The 20,759-nt window shown below is 31.9% G+C and overlaps 2 protein-coding genes, 1 non-coding gene and 2 pseudogenes across 4 annotated transcripts; 2 read left to right on the forward strand and 3 right to left on the reverse strand.

Moving 5' to 3' along the window:
- Positions 1-2,860: 2,860 nt before the first annotated feature.
- Positions 2,861-4,214, reverse strand: LOC127087641 (uncharacterized). The gene has a single exon (XM_051028559.1). It carries the CDS (start codon positions 4,060-4,062, stop codon positions 3,151-3,153), a length of 912 nt encoding a protein of 303 aa, XP_050884516.1. The 5' UTR covers positions 4,063-4,214; the 3' UTR covers positions 2,861-3,150.
- Positions 4,215-4,353: 139 nt separating this feature from the next.
- On the reverse strand, positions 4,354-7,797 carry LOC127087642 (ACT domain-containing protein ACR11). 2 transcript variants are annotated; one of them, XM_051028561.1, is made up of 11 exons: positions 7,456-7,797; positions 7,277-7,334; positions 7,054-7,179; positions 6,728-6,822; positions 6,494-6,578; positions 6,341-6,400; positions 6,211-6,266; positions 6,030-6,135; positions 5,877-5,945; positions 5,524-5,619; positions 4,354-4,657 (listed from the first exon to the last, which is right to left on the reverse strand). In XM_051028561.1, the coding sequence occupies exons 1-10, from the start codon at positions 7,602-7,604 to the stop codon at positions 5,557-5,559; spliced, it is 867 nt and encodes a 288-aa protein (XP_050884518.1). In that variant the 5' UTR covers positions 7,605-7,797; the 3' UTR covers positions 4,354-4,657; positions 5,524-5,556. The 2 variants fall into 2 exon arrangements, with proteins under 2 accessions (XP_050884518.1, XP_050884517.1); XM_051028560.1 differs by lacking the exon at positions 4,354-4,657 and having other exon boundaries at positions 5,420-5,619.
- Positions 7,798-14,379: 6,582 nt separating this feature from the next.
- On the forward strand, positions 14,380-15,084 carry LOC127083688 (NAD(P)H-quinone oxidoreductase subunit K, chloroplastic-like; annotated as a pseudogene).
- Positions 15,085-15,213: 129 nt separating this feature from the next.
- On the forward strand, positions 15,214-15,690 carry LOC127083687 (NAD(P)H-quinone oxidoreductase subunit J, chloroplastic-like; annotated as a pseudogene).
- Positions 15,691-19,479: 3,789 nt separating this feature from the next.
- Positions 19,480-19,567, reverse strand: TRNAS-GGA (transfer RNA serine (anticodon GGA)). Its single transcript has one exon. It is a non-coding gene; the product is annotated as a tRNA-Ser (tRNA).
- Between the last annotated feature and the right edge of the window lie 1,192 nt (positions 19,568-20,759).

Here is a 20,759-nt window from a genome sequence, read left to right on the forward strand (position 1 = left end):
TATCAATGCACATAGGATCTCCTAGAAGCTTTGGATCTTGTGATTGCTCAAGCTACAAACAAGAGATGTTAGTGACATAATTTTGTGCTTTTTGGTTAGTAAATAAAATGAGAAAAGCAATTATATACAATTCAAGCATGCTTGGTGATCTCAAACCAAATCTCAAGGGATCCCATCCAAAGGTAAAGGAGCCAAGATGCTTATGATCCTCGAGGCAATGCAAATGCAATGTTATGATGCCATGAGGGATCTTAGGGTCAAAATTAGGGTCTTACAGCCTAGACTTCTAAAATTCAGGTACCTATACCTTTTGTCCCAAAGCCAACTTTCTTCATTAGGAATTGATGAATAAAGACAGTGTGATTCTGAGGCCTTCAAAGTAGCCTTCCAAATTCTGTTTTTGGTCAGGGTTGATTTCAGAACCATTATTTTCTTCTGGTCATATAGATTCAATGATCCTCCTTCCATGATTACGGAGAATCCTTTCTCTACCAGTTGATTTATGCTCAGCGAATTACATTGCATACCAAGGATAAATAACAAATTTTTTATCAATGATGTTTTGCCTTCCTTTCTTTGTATGAAAATCTTGCCCATACCTTCTTTCATTAAGCTTTTGCTATCTGCCAGCTTCACACATGTTTTCTTGTTTGAGTTAAAGTTGGTCAACCACCCTTTGTGCCCAGTCATGTGGTTAGAACAACCAGAGTTTAAGTACCACACATCAGAAGCTAGAGCCGTTTCAAAGGTAATTATCATCAATATGACATGATCTAAATCCGAATCACCATGCACCATATTAGCTTCCTCTGTACCAGTCTTTTTCTTTCCCTTTCTAAACCAGAATCTAAAGCAAATTGACCATATTTCTCACAATTGAAGCATTAAATATCTCTCTTGTCTTGAAACTTTTTCTTATTTTGTAATTTGCTAGATCCCCTCCTCTTTTAGAGGATTCAGATCTTTCTTCATACTTCTTCCTCTCTTTGCTATCTGACGTGACTTCTCTCTGGTGCTTTCCTTTCCCTACTTCCACCTTCTCTTCATGTCATAAGAACCTCAATTTCTTGAATGAGCAATCAGGGTCTGTTCAGAATCTTTATATGTCTCATTTTGATTCAGTCACAGTTCTCTGACTTAAAGAGATCCTTGCAGATCCTCCATCTTTATTGTTTTCAGATCTTTAGTCTCCTCAATTGTTACTACTATCATATCATATTGAGGAGTGACACTTCAAAGTACCTTTTCAACCTTCATTTGCTATGTCAACGTCTTTCCAGAATTCTTCATATGATTAGTTAATTCTTGAATCCTTATGAAGACATCTGATATCGTTTCCCCCTATTTCACATGCAATATTTCATACCGCATTCTCAAAGATTGGAGGTGCACCTTCTTCACCTTCGCATCTCTACCATAGTATTTTTCCAGCATATCCCGTGCTTTTTTCAAAGTTGCAGCATGGACTATTTTATCAAACACATCTGCTTCAACGCATTGATGAATGTAAAATAAGGTCTTTTAACCTTTATTCTTGGATGCCTTATATGTAGCTTTTTGAGCCATAGTCACATTTTTTGCTAGCGGTTAAAGCCCTTCGGCTACATACTCGGACACATATTAAACATTGAAGATGACTCTCATCTGAATGCACCATTTTCCCAATTCTTGCCATCAAGAACGGGAAGATTTGTAGGAAAGTTGTCATCTATTTCAACCATAACTTCAATCACTATTGATTTTGGATTCATAATCGATCTCGTGATACCATGTGTTAGTGTTATTACACATTGCGAATGCGGATATTAATTAAGAGAAAGATGAAAATAGTGTTGGAATAGAATAAAAAAACCGTAATAAATATTAAATGAGAATAAATGATTATTATGAAAGAGAGATTATTATATAACTACACGAGTAATTATTATATACATTTGAGAAACTAAATTTAATTTAATACAAAAACAAACAAATCATTTATTACACGATCATTCATGAAAAAAGTAAAATTTTCTTAACTATCTCTTTATTTTATTTTCATTAGTGGGTCAGGAAGGAATCCTTTATCATTTTTTTTACAATAATATTCATCTTGGTCGGGTAGGCAGCAGAAAAGTTTGAAAAAGATTTATATAATAAGTGCTTTCTGGCAGATTAATTCACTTTATTATTGCTATTATTACACGTGAAAAACATAACATTAGAACACAAAAGAAAAAATGAATACTTAACTTAGACATCTTGATAAAGAGACTTGGTGGTTTGAGAAAGGGATATAGAGGTTGGAGTTATAAAAAAGACAAAAATACTTGCATCTGACATGTATTACAAGTAGGAGTGATTAAAAACTTACATTAGATATGATCTGAGTGTGTTGAATACAATTACAAGTTGGTTAATTAGTCACAAATAGTCAAAAATATTATACTATCACTAGCATAATTTTTAAAATTGTATCATACATTAATTATAATTAATTTAAATACATGTTTGTCGTGTTTTTTATTTTTTGATTACCTATTTTAAATTTTTTATTTTTTATTTTAGAACATTAATTACCCCTTCACTTTCATATATGTGATGGTATAATTAAGATAAAAAATATTTTAATGATAAGACAAGATGACTAAAATAATTTATTATTTAATATTTTTTAAATAATAAGTTAATCATTTTTATTAAACATTTTTAGGAAGTGTTTGGAATTGTGTTTGAAGGGAGGGCACATTTGTTTAAGCTAAAAACCGTGGCTCCACAATTTTCATGTCAAAAGTGCATAAGAAAGTGAGAATGAGGTTTTATTTAAGTTATGAACCATGGTTACAAGTGATAGACAGCATTCAAAACATGATATATAGTATTCACACAGAAGTTGATACCAATATAAATTGTGAACCACATTTACAAGTGATAAACAAGATTCAAAACATGATAGATTAATTATTATTCACAAGGAGGTTGGTTGATACTAACTTCTAAACCTTAGTTACAAACCATTGATACACAACATTCAAAACATGTTAGAAATTCTATAGTCCTACCATACAAATTATAATCATGGGTTAATAATCAAAACACAATTTCGAGTACAACCATAGATACTACTACTACTGAGAATTCACCATGAAAGCATCATCTATGTTGTCTCCTTTACTTTTTGACCTGATCATCATCGAAATTGAATATTTTCGATACATAATGATCCGGCCACCAACTTGGTCGAGGAAAAGTAATACCAGCAAGCTTTGCAGCTTCCAACACAGTAAGACCATCACCATCTTCATCTTCATCTTCCTTACTGTTATCGGAAAGAACTTTCAATACATCGAAAACAGAAAACTTTTGTTTCCCTTTATCCTTCCCAGATTCCAATTCTTTCTGCAGCATTTGCAGCACCGGATCCTCGCGCATTCCAGAACCTTCTACAACAGCCTCAGCATTTTGAAATTGAACAGCTTGGGTTTCCAAGACTGAGTGTTCAACCACAGGAGCTTCTTGGCATAAATCCTCATTGTTCACAGAATCTACTTTCACATGTTCACATTCCACAGCATTGGAATTTCCCAAAGAATCAAAACCTAATTTCAATTTTTTCACAGGAGCTTGACCTAATTCAGAAATTTCCCTTTCCAAAACCCTAAATTCACCATAATGTATCTCAGCCAATCCATCTCCACCAACAAATCGCGAGTTCTCCGGGGAAACTCCAGCCAAATCAACGAACAGCTGAGCCTCCGCGTCGACATCGACGGACTGATTACCAGTAGAGTGAGGAACATCAATGTCGGAAGAGGGAAGCAAGGGGTTCTCGGGAGGAGTGTGAAAAACGTCTTGGTTGGTATCGGGAGGAGAGAGAATGAGGATGGGAGCAGAGGAGAGTGGGATGATACCGGCGTCAATTTCCGACGGCGTATCGTGGTGGCGATTGTTGGGCGAAGTGTCTCCGACTAGAGGGGTGGTTTGGAAAAGGTGTTCCTGGGAAATGGATATTCGAGAGAATTGTGGAAAGAAAGTGTATGGATCTTGGAGGTGTAACCTCATGCTATTATTAGAATCATCCATATTCTCTTGTTATTTTTCTTCAATTCCTTGTTAACTCCATCTTACACTTGAAAGGTCAACCACATTTTGATATTTACATTGGAAAAACCGCATCTTTTACTATGATTTTTCATTTTTTTTCCTTTTTTGTATGATTTTCAAGTTAAAAAATAAAGTAAAACTTGTAACATTAAATAGTTTTTAAGGGATGCTTGCAACCGAGGTAACTATATTGAGTTTAGGGTATCTTCTATATGAATGATTAGATGAGATGAAATGGAATGGAATGGAACGGAACGGAGTGAACTAAAGTGGATATTAATGAGATTCTATTATTTGAATTTGTAAATAATTGATGGAATGGAATAGAACAAGATGAAATTCATTTCATTCTATTTCATCAAAATCTCAATTTTTTTGTTCTATCCAATTTGGGATGTATGTGATGGAAGGAAACATTTTCAATAAAGTAATCAAACAATGAAATGAGATTTATATTTCATTCCACTCCGCTCATTTCGGCTTCGTCATGTTTCATTCCGCCCCGCTTCGTTATGTTCCATCAATCCAAACATACTCTTAATGTTTTAAAACTCGGTCGATTGTACTGATACAACTGTAAATTAGAGTAGAGCAATTCAGTAAGATCATCTAATTATAATTGCAATCGACCCGATAAAAATTCATGTGTCCGAATCATTTATTGGTCAAACTAATGAATTAATAAATTTCTTCATCCAACTTATTCATATATATATATATATATATATATATATATATATATATATATATATATATATATATATATATATATATATATATATATATATATAAAAGTTAATAAAAATTTATAAAATTTTATATTCTTTACAAAAATAATTTTTAAATGTTTTTCATTAATATTATGTCGAAGTATAACTGATTTTAACTAGTTTTGATTTATCTATGAGTTTTTTGAAAAACCACTATAAATGTAAACCATTCTTCTTTTCCAAAAATTGAATTTGATTGAACTTTAATCCACTTTGCTTAAATGTAAACCATATACACTCTTTTCTCCTATCATCATCATCAGAGATTTCCGCTGCTATACCAACGACTTTTGTTGAAAATTTTGCCAATTAACTACATTTTTTTCTTTCGGTTTCGCTCTAAAATAGTGAATCATGCGAAAGAATTGTTGAAAATAATAATAATGACATATGTTAACCTCATTACCTCTAAAAATTTACTGTAATTCTTAATATTTTAATATATGAGAATTATCCTATGAATTTTAATAAAACTATTTCAATATTTTATTGACCCAAATATCTCTAACAACTTTTAAGATCTTATTTTTCACGTTATAATTTTTAAAATAAAAAAACAGTAATAGTTAATAAAGGTAAATCAGTAAAACCCGATTTTCTATATTTTTTTTATCTCTGTGTTAAATGATTAAATGCAACAACAAATATTATAGACGAGAGTGAGTAATACAATGTGTTGCAATTGGTTGTGACAATGTGCCACTCAAAAACTGGATTCCTCAGTTGAAGGCCGTGTCAAGAAGTATCTCAAGCTGTTAACAAGAACCTGCCAAATAGGTACATAACCACTAATTAATTTTAATCATTTTACTATATTCAAAAATTAATTAAGATCATTTAAAATATATATATATAAGTTCAACCTAATCACAAATATCCGTGTCAATTTTGAGGAATGACACTTACACATTTTTCTGATTAAGGCTTATTTTCTGATAATAGCGTGTAAATTAAGTTTTTTACTACAGAAATTAACTCTACGATATACAGTCATATCATTTCAATTCAATTCAGTCAATTTACCTGCTGAAGAGGCTTGATGATGGCTTTACCATTGTAGCTGACATGAAACTTTGCCTTAGCCAACAGCCCCTACATTTTACAACAAATTTTGTTTTCAATTCCAATTGAGAAATTGTTACATTTGGATATGATTGTATGAATGAAATTTTTTACCTCAGTGTCGAATTCCCCGGATTCAACAGCAATGTTAATGTCAGTAATACCCTTTACAAGATCAACCAATAATCCAGGGCGATCAGCGGTCTCCACATAGAACAAACTGCAGCAGCAACACCAAAAACAGAATCAATACCTAATACATGTTACTTAAGGATGAAGCAACCGTGATTATCACCTTCTCTCTGGACCGTCATCAGCGATGGTTAAGTGAGTTGCTATGTCCACATCAACCTGAAATTCGGTCATTCATAAAATTATAAACCATAATCCAACATCAAAATGAAAAGTATTGAATTCATCATCACCGGTTCCTTTGGAGCCACAAGTCCAAAAGCCGCTCCTAGAGCCAATTGTGCACTTGATTCCTGTAAAACCAGTTTCAAACCATGTCAATTGAAAAGCACAAGTAACTAAATCATGGTCCAAAACAGTATAGGACTATTGAGAAGCATCCGTACCGGGTGATACGTGATCATGTTATTTAAAATCGTCAAACGGATCGCTTCTAACAACTCTGGATCTTCCACTTTCCTACCTGTATCACTGCAATCAAAGTTTCATATGCGAATCAATCACTAGTACAATAATCTAATAATAAGCTTCATCAACAACATAATTGCGTTGTTATTCGCAACTCTATTTGAATGCGAATAATGAAAGAGATCAACTAGATTAGATGCTCAAATACTTACGCTTTTGTGATTGAAAACTTGTTGTGCTTGCCAGAGGAATCAAGATACACATTAGCCTTAACAACATTCAGTCCCAAGTTTTTCAATGCATTCATCTGCAATGAAACCAATGTCACCACTCATACCATTTTCTTAATTCAACTTTATTATCAACCATCTCTCAATTCTGTTTTTTTAAATAGTACCGAATCACATGCATAGATATATACTACGAAGTCCTAACTCAGACATGGACAACGAATATAACATAACATCAAAACTAACACGTGTCAGACACTAGACACGGTTTATGCTGCATGTTATATGTATTGCATATAAATACTTACAGTGTCGAGAAGAGCGCCAAGGCGATCACCAAAGGTAATCTCGACGACAGTTGCGTCCGGATCAGAATCTTGATCAATTATAACAACAGGAGTTGGGACAGTATCAGCCACACTTTGATTCCCATCCTGTTTCCAACAGAGAGAGTTAAAAAACCAAAAGTTTCTTTTCAGTCATGACAGTTTACAACAATCATGCAAATGCTTGATTGATTTATCGAAATACCTCGACATTAGAAACAGCTGTTGCTCGAGGGACGATCGTAATTGCTGAAGATAATAATCTGAGAAAATGGTACATACAATTAACACAAGTTGCTCAACATGTGTTATAGCCTAATATTAGCAAGTATATATACTATGTAGCAATATATGTATAATAAATAACCAAAAGTACTTAGTTACCTTGTTTTGTGAAGAATGAAACATGGTTTACTAGTATCATACATAGCAGTGGTTTTCAAGATAGGGGCAAAGCAATTAGTATTATTATTATTATTATTATCAGGAGTGAGGTGAAGTCCAAGGCTACAAGCAGCCATAGCCACAGCCATTATTGAAAGAGTTGAAGGAGGATAAAGGGATTTTTGAGAGAGAAGAATGAATGAATGAGTGAATTTATCTAGAAAATGGAGATAAATCTGTGACGTTCACTTCTAATCTTGAAAAACTAATAAAAGAGTGACGCGTTTGGTTGAGATTATATGTTTCTATGAACCATGCCATGCCATCCCTTTTATGTAGGAGTGGATAAAAGCGGTCCCTCCTAAGCCCTCAATTTATTATTCTTGCTTTCTAATAATATTCTTCCAATTCATCACTAGTTCTCTTAGATTTTAATCATAAATTTATATTAGTTAGTTTGATTAAGGATATATTCTTCATCCGTCTTAGAATAATTATCCTAGTTGATTATTTGATATAGATTAAAAAAATTAATAAGTAAAAGAGAGAATAATATCTTTATCAAATTATCATTATTTACTATTATTGTATTCGAATTATATAAATACAGATTGAGGAAATAATAAACAAAGAGTATTAATTAGAGTGCATAAATCAAACATAAACATTACAATTGTATTGGAAATTAAAAGTGACATTTATTTTAAAACAAATAAGTTTATAAGATACGATAATTATTTTAATATAAAAGGAGTAATAAATATATAGGTTAGTACAAGTAATAATTCATATTTTATTAATAGATATAAAAACACAAATAATACGACATATATAATAATTAAGACCAATAATATATGAGACTGAATGAATAATAATTATTGTTTAATGGTTTGAAAATTTTGTTATTGGAAAAATTATCGGGTCGAGTCACGGTCTAAGTCGTTGTCTTTGATGTTTCGTGATACTTTCCAAAGTTATGCAAAGCAGTCACTCAACCATGTTGTCTCAGGATAAAACATCTTAGTTCTATATTGTATGACTATTACTTGCACAATAGATAATTGGTCTAAAAATACACTTATAATGATACAAATATCATTTGAATATAGTATAAATATCACTAGTAATATTTTGTATAAAGACAAGTCATAATAATTTCTCAAATGAAGAGAAATTCAAATAATTTTTCAAAAAAATTTCAATAATTATCAATTGACCACTCAAAATGATTTCTCCAACGAAGAGAAATAATTCTCTAAAGTGAATCCAAAAATAATATCTGATAATTTTTCAACTCAAACGAGGAGAAATTAAAATTATTCTCTAAAGAGAAATCAAGAATATATTTAGAAAATTCAACGAGTAGAAAGAAAATGGGAGAAGTTAACGCTTCGACAACTCAAAAGACACGGAGTTAAAAAGTGACGAAGGAAAAACTCAATAGAAGTTTTTGGTGTGTTTTAAAATGAAATAACTGATTTCCTTATATAATGAGGTAAACTAGGCAAGATCTTTAATCTAAGCTATATGGGACTAATGAATATTTTCAACTAACACACAAACACTTATTTTTTCTAACAATGTGGAAATTAGGATTTTTTTTCAAATTCATCTCCCTATTGGAATACTGACATATTTCAACAAGCCCCCAATTGAATTTAAAAAAGTCTTTCAAAAATAACATCAAACATTTCTAATATTCGCATGACTCTCTCAATAGATTTCCAATGCTCATTGCTCGGTCTACTTGTAAACATGCACAACAATCCTACGACATATTCAATGTTGGGTTCAATACAATTAGTGACATACATATGACTTCCAATGACATTCTCATACTCAATCTATCTAACACTATCTACATGAATAAATGTTCCATTCAAATCAAGCCACTAAAAACCAAAGATTCACATCATCCACTACCTTCAAACTATAATCCTCTTTCCAAGGAATCTGGACCATATTTATGTCATTAAACAAGATTTTGTATCCAAGAAATTCCAACAAATTTGGTAGAAGGAATTTTTCACCATATAATTCACTCTGAAGAGAATTAGTCAACATGACTCCCTTATGGAGTAATGATCATCAAGCTCTTAGTAACCTTCAACGTTGATACCATGGATGAAGTTGTTGACTCAAACAACCATAGGATCACCTATACTACTCTCAGATAAATAAAAATTCTTGTTAAACATGGATAAATACATGATGGCTCAATAATCAAGGGAGAAGAAGAACCAGAAGAAGTAGAAGACACAAAGATCAACAAACTGTTGCAAGTTTGTCATAATTTAGTTAAGGATATGGAGAAGATCAAGAAAATCATCACAAGGGATGATAATGCTTATGAAAGTGAATAGACTCACTTATGTGTCTTAGGATGTTTACTTTCTTTATTATTTCTTATTCTGTAATTTTCTTCTTTCCGTAATATTCCAATTCTGCAATTTTTCTTTTGTACTTTGAATTCTTAGAAATTTCTAATTATTAAAAGAGTGATTTTTTTTCCTTTCTTAAATAATTATGTGCCAATATCTTTGTATAATTAAATCATCACAATGCATCTTTACCTTTCTTTTTTATTTTGAGAAAAGGGGAGAAATATACTCTCAAGAGGAATAGAGTATATTATCTACTTAATTGAGGCGGAGTTTAATCACATTTTGCATTGTCCCTGAGAGATGCACTATCCTCACCAAAGTGTGAGAGAATGTCGAATCATGTTTTACAGGTTTAATGATCAACGAAGATCTCAGCCCCTGGATATGATTTTTATTATGACAACTAAACAACTTAAGTGCAAGAATAACAAGCGGTCTAAAGATGCAATTCCACCAAGCAGACAAGGCTAGATTTTAATTATTACTAAAAAGTCCTCTTATGATTGACACATAAATGGAATATGAATCAAGTCTCATCTTAAAGTAAAGTTCAAGCAAGTGTATAAAAGATTGATTAATCTAACAAGTTTTGAAGTGTGTGAAAGCCCGTCCTAACATGTATGAATGAATAACCATTGTAAAAGCATAAGAGATTTCTCGTAAAGCTATACATTTAATCACACACACACTAAACGAGTTTGATAACCTATTTTCTCAAGAAAATATTTCTAAAAGTTTTAAAGTCATGCCATATAAATTGGGAGCTATTAGAAAAGTTATGGGCAATTTTTCACACTAGGCAATCAATTGGCACTTATACCCAATTGATTGGGTTAGTGAAAAAATGTGCCATAAATGTTTAGGAAAATATCTTAACGAATGTAACAACTATATATCTTTTATTTCCTTTTAAAACTTTCTAATAAATTATTTTTAGGCCAACCAATCAATTGGTACTTATGCCAATCGATTAGCTCATCAAATCTAGCCCAAAAATCTTTTTTGTGTGCCAATCTCTAGCCTATAAATAGAGGTCTCTTCCCTCATATTTTCACATCTAGAAATATGAGCTCTCATACCTCACTCTTCACTTTCTATCTCTCTAAAATATTTTTTTTATTTACTTTCTCTCACTTAAACTCAGCCGTAGCGCTTTCGAGAAAGTTGTTTTGCATGCTAGGCATTTGTAATTCTGGAAGGTAGTATTGTAAATTCACTAAGAAAATTTTGATTTTACCTTTGTTGAATAATTCATCCATTTAGGGATTGTTTATTTGAGTTTGAAGCTAAACCCTATAAAGTTTTTAGTTTAGGGATCAACCCGGTTTTAAAATCTCATATTGGTTGGTGGTTATTGTAACACCCTACACCCAACACATAATTTCAATGTATAATTTAATTGAAACTACGACTACAAGAGTGTCACACATATAAAAAATTCAATCCTACTCTGTAACACGGGTTACAAAACTTATCGCACAACACCTATCATCACATTCTCACCTTCTCTTAGGTATCATTGCAACAGAACCAATAAAACAATTTATAATTGCAATTCAAGGTATTAAAGCTCATAACTTCAAACTTCATAGTGCAATAACAAATATCGTGACGTTCAAAACATCACCATTTAAACCTCATCGAAACCAATGACAAGTTCACTAAGACAAAAGAAATTAAAACAAAATGTTCTCAGCCCGATGTTACATTGACCAGAGCAAGACCCTACTAAAAGAAACGACAACTACAGGAAACCACTCCAATATCTACCTTCCACTTGTTGCAGCAAACTACTCCTGAGTATCTGCACAATACCCATGTAAAGACAACAATCAAATATGAGGGGTGAGGATACACTTCAAAAATCAACGGTGAAAAATAAGTGGTAGTAAATTATTGCATAACATCAACATACACAATGCCCAACCAACACTAACACACTAAGTATTCTCATTCAATAAACAAATCATCAATAATTAACAATATGCAACATTTACGCAATGCACTCGACACTGACTTGACATACATGTGGTACAAAATATGAACACTCAGGTTCATCTCACTCCATGATCCCCACCATAGGATTGATTCCCTCTTGGAACCGGAGCACACTAAAATCGCTACCATCACCATAGGTAACGCTTCACTAATCCTCCATAATAGGAATTAGTTACTCGCACTCGATCCATCATCATAGGATCGAGGCTCACCAAAACCGGACCGAAGCCCATACACCATGATGCATAACTCTCAAATAATATGCATTAACACCACTAGGTTCACCACAAAGGATCCCCCACACACATCTCATCATTCATATATCACATTATTCTTCATGCAATCATCAATTCATGTTATAATATCATTAACATTAACAAACAATAACATTTCATCACACATTGTTGCTTGTCATTCATTCATATCACTTTACCCAAAAACAACAACACATCATCGCATTCAAGGTAACGATTCATTAACTAACCAAACAAATCATCATAAACCTCTTTACGATTGACAATTGACTACTGCGAGTGCAACCTAGCCTTAGGAACCCTATAAGCCCATTGAAATACGTTAGAAAAGGTTTTGTGCTGAAAAGTTAAGTTTTTAAGCGAAAAACTAGTCTACATATCGACACATACGATCCATAGGTTGACACATAGGAGAAGTTTTTTACGTATGAGTCGATACATACGAGTTACAGGTCGACACATGTGTTGCATTTTTACAGCTTGTATGTTATGACTCATGTGCCGCTTGCATGTGTCGATGCATGACCTTCATAGGTCGATACATGACATTCATAGGTCGGCACATGACCTTCATAAGTCGACACATGGCATTTATAGGTCGACACATACTGCAAAAATTTCCAAAAAACAATATTTTTGACCATCTAAACACTCCTAAATATACCAAAAACTCATACCACGAGAACTCATCCAATAAAACTCATTTTTTTTATGGTTATAGCTTCCTATTTCATCATCTACTCATAGTTTTCAAGAGACAACATCATGTTACAACATATCATCATAGTCATCATCTTTAAATCACTAACAACACAATCAAGGTTTAAAACCTTCAAATGTCAATCAATGGCATATCATGATCAACAACATCAAAACAACATATATGTACATACAATACACAAATTTCACTCTAATCCATCATACAATAAAAAGTGATAACACAACATCAAAATTAAGATCTATAATACCTAATCCTAAGGAGGTTAAGGGTTCATCCATCTACCTCATATGTTCTAACACCCATTAAAGAAGCACATCTCCCCGTTATCTGATTTCCGGCAAAAGCCCTTTGATTTCCTAGAGTTCTTCAACCATAAGTATTTACTCTCCCTCTTTGCCTCTTTTGATTCAACTCTCCAAAACACGTTCTAACTATCTAGGTTCTCAAGTCTCTATTTTGTTCCAAGACTTATTTCATTCAAAAATAGACTATCCCCCTTATACCCTCCAACTTATCATTACATCCTCATTATATCCTCCATATTTTCCTTATTCCCGACCTTGCCCCCACTTCCTCTACACATCTAATTTCCTCACTATTTTAATTATTTCAAAAATAAATATTATTCTAAAAATCCATTAAATTCCCAATAATTATAAACACCATTTCCCAACTCATACTCTCCCTATACTCTTACTTCAAAGACATTTACCCCACAACTACATCATAAAAAGTTTAACATGCCAACCAATTCGAATAAAATCTTAAATAATTCGATTAATCAAATAATTGAACTTGGGGTGTTACAACTCTCCTCCACTTATAAGAATTTTCACCCCCGAAAATTATTTGAAGGAAATAGAGTCGGATATGACTCTTCATCTGACTCTCCAGCTCCTAAGTTATGCTCCCACCATCAGGTGCTCCCCACACTACCTTTACCAAGGAAATTTATTTACCACACAACTACTTCACTTTCCGATCCTCTATCTGCATGGGCGATGTCTCCATAAACAGGTTCTCTCTCACTTGTATATCATCCACTTGGATCACATGAGATGGATCCGGAATGTATCTCATCAACTGAGACACATGAAACACATCATGAAGATTAGCAAGCGATCGTGACAAGGCAATCTGATAGGCCATATCTCATATCCTCTGCAAGATCTGGTAAGGACCAATAAACTGTGGCGTGAGCTTTCGAGACTTTAAAACTCGACCAACACTAGTTACTGGGGTAACCCTTAAAAATACACGGTCCCCCTCTTGGAACTCAAATTCCGTTCTCCTCTTATCATGGCAACTCTTCTGGATACTTTGCGAAGCCTTCATCTTTTTTTGAATCAACTTGATCTTCTCAGATGTCTGTTGCACAATCTTTGGTCCACTTACTGCAATCTCACCATACTCGTAGCAACACAGGGGTGTCCTACACTTCCTGCCATACAATGCCTCAAATGGTGCCATCCCAATACTCAAATAGAAATTGTTATTGTAAGTGAACTCAAACTGATGGGAAATGGGAGAATTATAATAGTCTTAATTCTTGAATATTTAGACAATTAAACAAAACATTTAGACAATTATGAATTCCATTGAGTTTCCCTTACTTTATCAAAAAACCAAAAATTCAGTTATTTCTACTACATTAAATGATCTTTCAAATTGGTCAAGACTATCCAGTTTATGGTCGCTTCTATATGGTACTAGTTATTGCTTCATTGAATTTGCTTCATTAATAGGATCAGGATTTGACTTCAATCGTTATGGACTTGTACCACGCTCTAGTCCTAGGCAGGAAAACCTCATTTTAACAGTGGGCACCGTAACTATGAAAATGGCTCCTTCTTTAGTCGATTATATGAGCAAATGCCCGAACCAAAATATGTTATTACTATGGGAGCTTGTACAATTACAGAAGGTATGTTTAGTACCGATTCTTATAGTACTGTTCGGGGGGTAGATAAGCTAATTCCCGTGGATGTCTATTTGCTAGGCTGTCCACCTAAACCGAAAGCTGTTATAGATGAGATAACAAAATTCGTAAGAAAATATCTCGAGAAATCGATGAAGATCAAATTAGTTATCAACGAGAGAATATATCTTTTACTACCAACCACAAGTTTTATGTTGGACGTAATACTCCTACCGACAATTCTAATCAAGGATTATTCTATCAACCATAATTTATTTCAAAGATAACCTCTGACACATTTTTGAAATATAAAAAAGTTCAGTATCCTCCGGAGTGAACGAAAAAGTGAATTAAACAGGATCCTTTTATACAAAATGCAATAAGAAATAGCAAGCAAGTCAATCTTAAAAAATTTCATTGTAATGTATATAAATGGTAAATACTTATACCAATCTGATAAAAAAACCTGGGAGACGTAAAAAAATGCAAGGTAATTTGTTTGCTTCGCTAGTCAAACACGGAATAGTTCATAGATCTTTGGGTTTTGATTAGCAAGGAATAGAGACTTTACAAATAAAGCATGAGGATTGGCATTCAATTGCTATTATTTTATATGTATATGGTTACAATTATCTGCGTTCCCGATGTGCCTATGATGTAGCACCAGAAGGACTATTAGTGAGTGTCTATCATCTTACGAGAATATAGTATAGCCTAGATCAACCCGAAGAGGTATGCATAAAAGTATTTACTCCAAGGAAAAATCCGAGAATTCCTTCTCTTTTTTGGATTTGGAAAAGTGCAAATTTTCAAGAAAGGGAATCTTATGATATGTTAGGAATCCATTATGATAATCATCCGCGTCTGAAATGTATTTTAATGCCCGAAAGTTTTATAGGATGGTCTTTGCGTAAAGCTTATATCGCCCCCAATTTTTATGAAATACAAGATGCTCACTAAATGATAAAAATAAGAAAGTAATCAGAACTTTGACAAAACCCCAAATATTAAAGAAATATTTGTGTGGACATTTTCTTTTTCTTATAGATTAGACATAATAATATGGGTTTCATTCCTATCTTATTCTGGATTATGATAAATAAGAAAATTGATAAATAAAAAAGACAATAATATAGGGATTCATTGAGATTCAAAAATGGGATGGAGCAATACTTATTTCGGACGAGTCAATAGGATGAACTGAAAAAGTTCGGCACCATTAACTATGTAAGATGCACATCAACATCAATTAGATATCTGACGAAGAAAAAGAAAAAGTACGATTAAATAAAATATAAAGAAATGGACCTGATTTTTGGATAATGTATCTCAGATAAATTTTGACTATTCTCACCTATGAACTCCCCTAGATTCCACTTTTTGGTCTTTCAACCAACTAATTTAACCATTTGAATGTTGTTTCAATTGAAATATTAACATTCGTTATTGCAGCGCACAAAAAATAGAAACAAACCCGAATCATTCATTTTCATACTTCCTTTTGATACCTAGAATATACATTTATTCATTCTTCATCTAGAAAGAGCATATCTCCGTACACCTACATAAATCACGTAGGATGATTAAGACCACTAATAAATATCTATCTATTCCCCCAATTTTTGAAAAGAAATATGGGAATAGATACTCATACATAATGAGTCACCGGGAACTAGATTTGAACTGGTGACACGAGGATTTTCAGTCCTCTACTCTACCGACTGAGCTATCCCGACCATTCTTGACGCACCATCCTAATTTTAAGAAATTACTTGAGTCTATGTCAACCTAAATAAAAAAAGGTCATCAAAATGAGGGAATTTAATTGGCTTTTAGGGATAGAGGGACTTGAACCCTCACAATTTCTAAAGTCGACGGATTTTCCTCTTACTAAAAATTTCATTAATGTCAGTATTGAAATGTAGAATGTGACTTTATCTTTATTCTCGTTTGATTAATCAGTTATTCAAAAGATCCATCAAATTATGGTGGAATGACTGATTTGAACAATGAATATTCAGTCTTTTTTCTTCCAGTTGTAACGGATTCTAATGTTTCAATTATGATAAAATCAAAATAGTTACAAATAGAAGTTAGAAATCTTCATTAATCAATTGAATATTGTCAACTCCATTTGTTAGAACAGCTTCTATTGAGTCTCTACACCTCTCCTTTTTTTATTTTCACTTTCTGAACTTTTATTTGTTTTCGGAAAGAATGAATTGGCTCAGGATTGCCCATTTTGAATTCCAGGGTTTCTCTGAATTTCAAAGTTTTCACTTGGTAAGTTTCCATGCCAAGGCTCAACCCAATTAAGTCTGTAGCGTCTATCAATTTCGCCATATCCCCCGTTTTTTCTTTGAGATTGATATCATATCGCATTAGGCTGTTTTTTCATTTGTTTGTATTATGAGTATTATGAGAATTATATGTTGGAACTGTTGAATTTATTCGAAACCTACTCCCATATTGGATAGGGTAAAATTTCCTTCTATTTGTTTTTTCTTGATTGATTTTCTTTCATCTATATGAGATACCCATATTTCATCAAATAAAAAATGATTCTATTATCTCTGTATTCACAATTCAATATACAGAGATATATACTACATATATCTCTATTTTATATGTCTCCCCTTCTATTCTTTTTTTATAGAATTTAGAATACTCTAACATTTGATTCTTTTTTTCCCTTCGAGTAGACACATACAAACCTTATAATAACAAAACGAAAATTATAGAAATCTATTTATTAATTTATAATTCGATATTTATTTAGAAATTCAAAAAAAGATCTAATTTTTAATTACTTATTCAATCCAATTTCTTTTGATAATCCATCCAATTTTTTAGAATTCGAATGGATATGTATATGGATATATTATATGTATAAAATAAAAGACATTCTACATATTTCATCTTAATGCATAATCATTTTGGAATATAAATAACTGTAATCTAATTAGTTATTATTTAATTTTAAATTAAATAAAATGATAATATAAGATTGAATATATCTTAATATAGTAATTTCTATTTTTATTTATATCGAAGATAATATTCTATATACTCTTTACTATTTTCTACATATATTTTGTTTTTCATATAGATAGAATGAAATATAAGGTATTCTAGAACATTAAAGAATATCTAAAGAATATATACATAGAAATTATCTTCCTATATAATTCTACTTTTAATAATTAAAATTATATAAAATAAATTAAAATAATAAGGATCGGGATAAATACATATAATAAATATGAATTTTTAATAATAAAAATAGATAAAATATAATAAATAATAGAAATTAAAAGAATCTAAAATATTCAAAAATGGGATTAAAAACTATATAAAAAAAGAATCTTACTATATGAATGAAAATTCTTGTTTATCAAATTATTTTTTCTATAGATAAAAAAATATTGGATAAATGGATAATAAAGAGAATTCTAGGTAACTGGTTATGAAAATAATTTGTATTCGTATTTTAAAATGATTTCGATTTTTATCATATGTTATATACTAGATATAAAATAAATATAGGATATTCTATATTTTTTTTTGTATGTTTGTATTTATTTCATTATGTTATGATATAGTAATTGTGTTCTGAAGAGCTAATATTAAATAGTTAATAACTAGGATCCCAATAGTTTATGAAATAATTATGAGAAATGCATAATTTGTGTTCTGAGAGCCCACTTAGTTCAGAGCATCACATTTTTCTCTATTTTTATCTTTCCGGTGGGTTTTTTTCTCTAATTTTTTTTCACATAAGGGATAATCTTTTATTACTTTAGGAAATAATAGAATTCAATTAAGATACGGATAGAATCTTTCCAATTCTTCTTTGTACTACACTATTTCTTTTACAATACTTTAAAATAGTACAATTCTTTAAGTAGATTTCCCTTCATTTATAATATTTGTCATTTAGTTTGGTTTTAATTTTTCTTTATGAAATTTTCTATTTTAAAAAGGAGTGTTTATGTCACGTTACAAAGGGCCTCGTTCCAAAAAAATACGGCATCTAGGGGCTTTATCAGGACTAACCAGAAAAGAGCTTCCAGTTGGAAGCGAAAAATCGCGCTCCAGTAAAAAATCTCAATATTATATTCGTTTAGAAGAAAAACAAAAATTGCGTTTTCATTATGGTCTTATAGAACGACAATTGCTTAAATTGCTTAAATTGCGTTTGGATAACATGCTTTTTCGATTGGGTATGGCTGCGACTATTCCTCAAGCCCGTCAATTAGTTAACCACAAACATGTTTTAGTTAATGATCGTATAGTAGATATACCAAGTTATTGTTGTAAACCTTAAGATATTATTATAGCCAAGGATGAAAAAAAATCTAGAACTCTGATTCAAAATTCTCTTGAATTAGTCCCCCGCAAACAATTGCCAACTCATTTGGTTCTTCCATTCCAATATAAAGGATTAGTTAAGCAAATAATAGATAGTAAATGGGTTGGTTTGGAAATTAATGAATCGCTGGTTGTAGAATATTATTCTCGTTAGACTTAAACCTCGTTAAAATAACAAGAATTTTGATCCGAGTATTTTTCCCATTCGTGTATAGAAGTGGGTGTAGGAAAATTGTTATTCCTTACCCACTTGATCCACAATTTTCTATATTACATAAATAAATCAGGAATAGAGAATGCATATCAAAGTTGCAATAATGTTATCTATTATTATTTCAAACATTGAGGTCAATAACATTGATGAATTTGGTAAGGGTGCGAAAAGAGAGGGATTCGAACCCTCGGTAAACAAAAAACCTACATAGCAGTTCCAATGCTACGCCTTGAACCACTCGGCCATCTCTCCTACATAATGTCTCTAAACTGAGTGAATAGTAATCCATTTATATCCTATGTGTAGGCGCACATAATCAATTGAAACTAAAAAATAGAAAGAAAAAAAATTCAAAAAAAAATCTACTTCAAGGCCTACCGTAGAATAAAGTAATTTGATTAATAAGTCCATTTTTACGTTATTTTATACTGTATTGTACAATTCCTTTGTTTGGGGAATTTTGTATCACACGATAAAAAATGAAATTATAGAATGGATACCTATGATTAGATCTAGGATAAATGAAAATTTTATTGATAAAACCTTTACCATTATAGCCAATATCTTATTACGAATAACTCCGATAACTTCTGGAGAAAAAGAGGCATTCACTTATTACAGAGATGGTGCGATTTGATTTTTTTTACCGACTTTAGAGACAAATAAAAAAAATGAAAAAAAAAATCTACGCTTGCTGAAGGTGAAGTTTGGAAATAAAAAAACGATTAATCCCTTTTGTCGTGTATTCTCGATTAATGCAACCTCAATATGCTTCAATTTTAGGTTTATAGTATTAAGCAAAATGTTATACCTATATATAATTATGTATGGCGTTAGGTGAATCCTACTCCACGAGTACCAATAGGCAGCATGGTGGAAGAAGCATTACGCTAGGGAATCAACAACAGGAGAAAACTTTGTAAAAAAATCTTTCCTTTCTTCTTATCGGGATCGGGACTAACTATAATGGTTGGGACAACAAACATCCATCTCGTTCGTATTTTGGATACCCATATAACCATCGAAGACTGTTGAAGTGACTAATTTCGAGAAATTAAGCAGCGTTGAGGACAAAGAAATTATTGAAGTTACTATTTATCCAGTAATAACTTACTAAATGTTAATAAAAGATCCTTTACAAAAAGGTTGGCTAGAGATTTCGTGTAAAAACACTAGTCTCGCTCAATTGATAATGAGAATATTGAAATCTTTTTTGATTCCATGAATATTTATCATTATCCATATAAAGGAGGAGCCGTATGAGATGAAAATCTCACGTATGGTTCTGTAACGGAGATTCTTTGAACCGAGTGACGACTGTAATGGATGTCGGCTCAATCGGAAGGAAATTATGCGAAAGCTTTACATAATTATTATGAGGCTATGCGTCTGGAAATTGATCCCTACGATCGAAGTTATATACTTTATAACATAGGCCTTATCC

The sequence above is a fragment of the Lathyrus oleraceus genome, chromosome 5, assembly GCF_024323335.1.
Source record: "Lathyrus oleraceus cultivar Zhongwan6 chromosome 5, CAAS_Psat_ZW6_1.0, whole genome shotgun sequence".
In the NCBI taxonomy this organism is placed as follows: domain Eukaryota; kingdom Viridiplantae; phylum Streptophyta; class Magnoliopsida; order Fabales; family Fabaceae; genus Lathyrus; species Lathyrus oleraceus.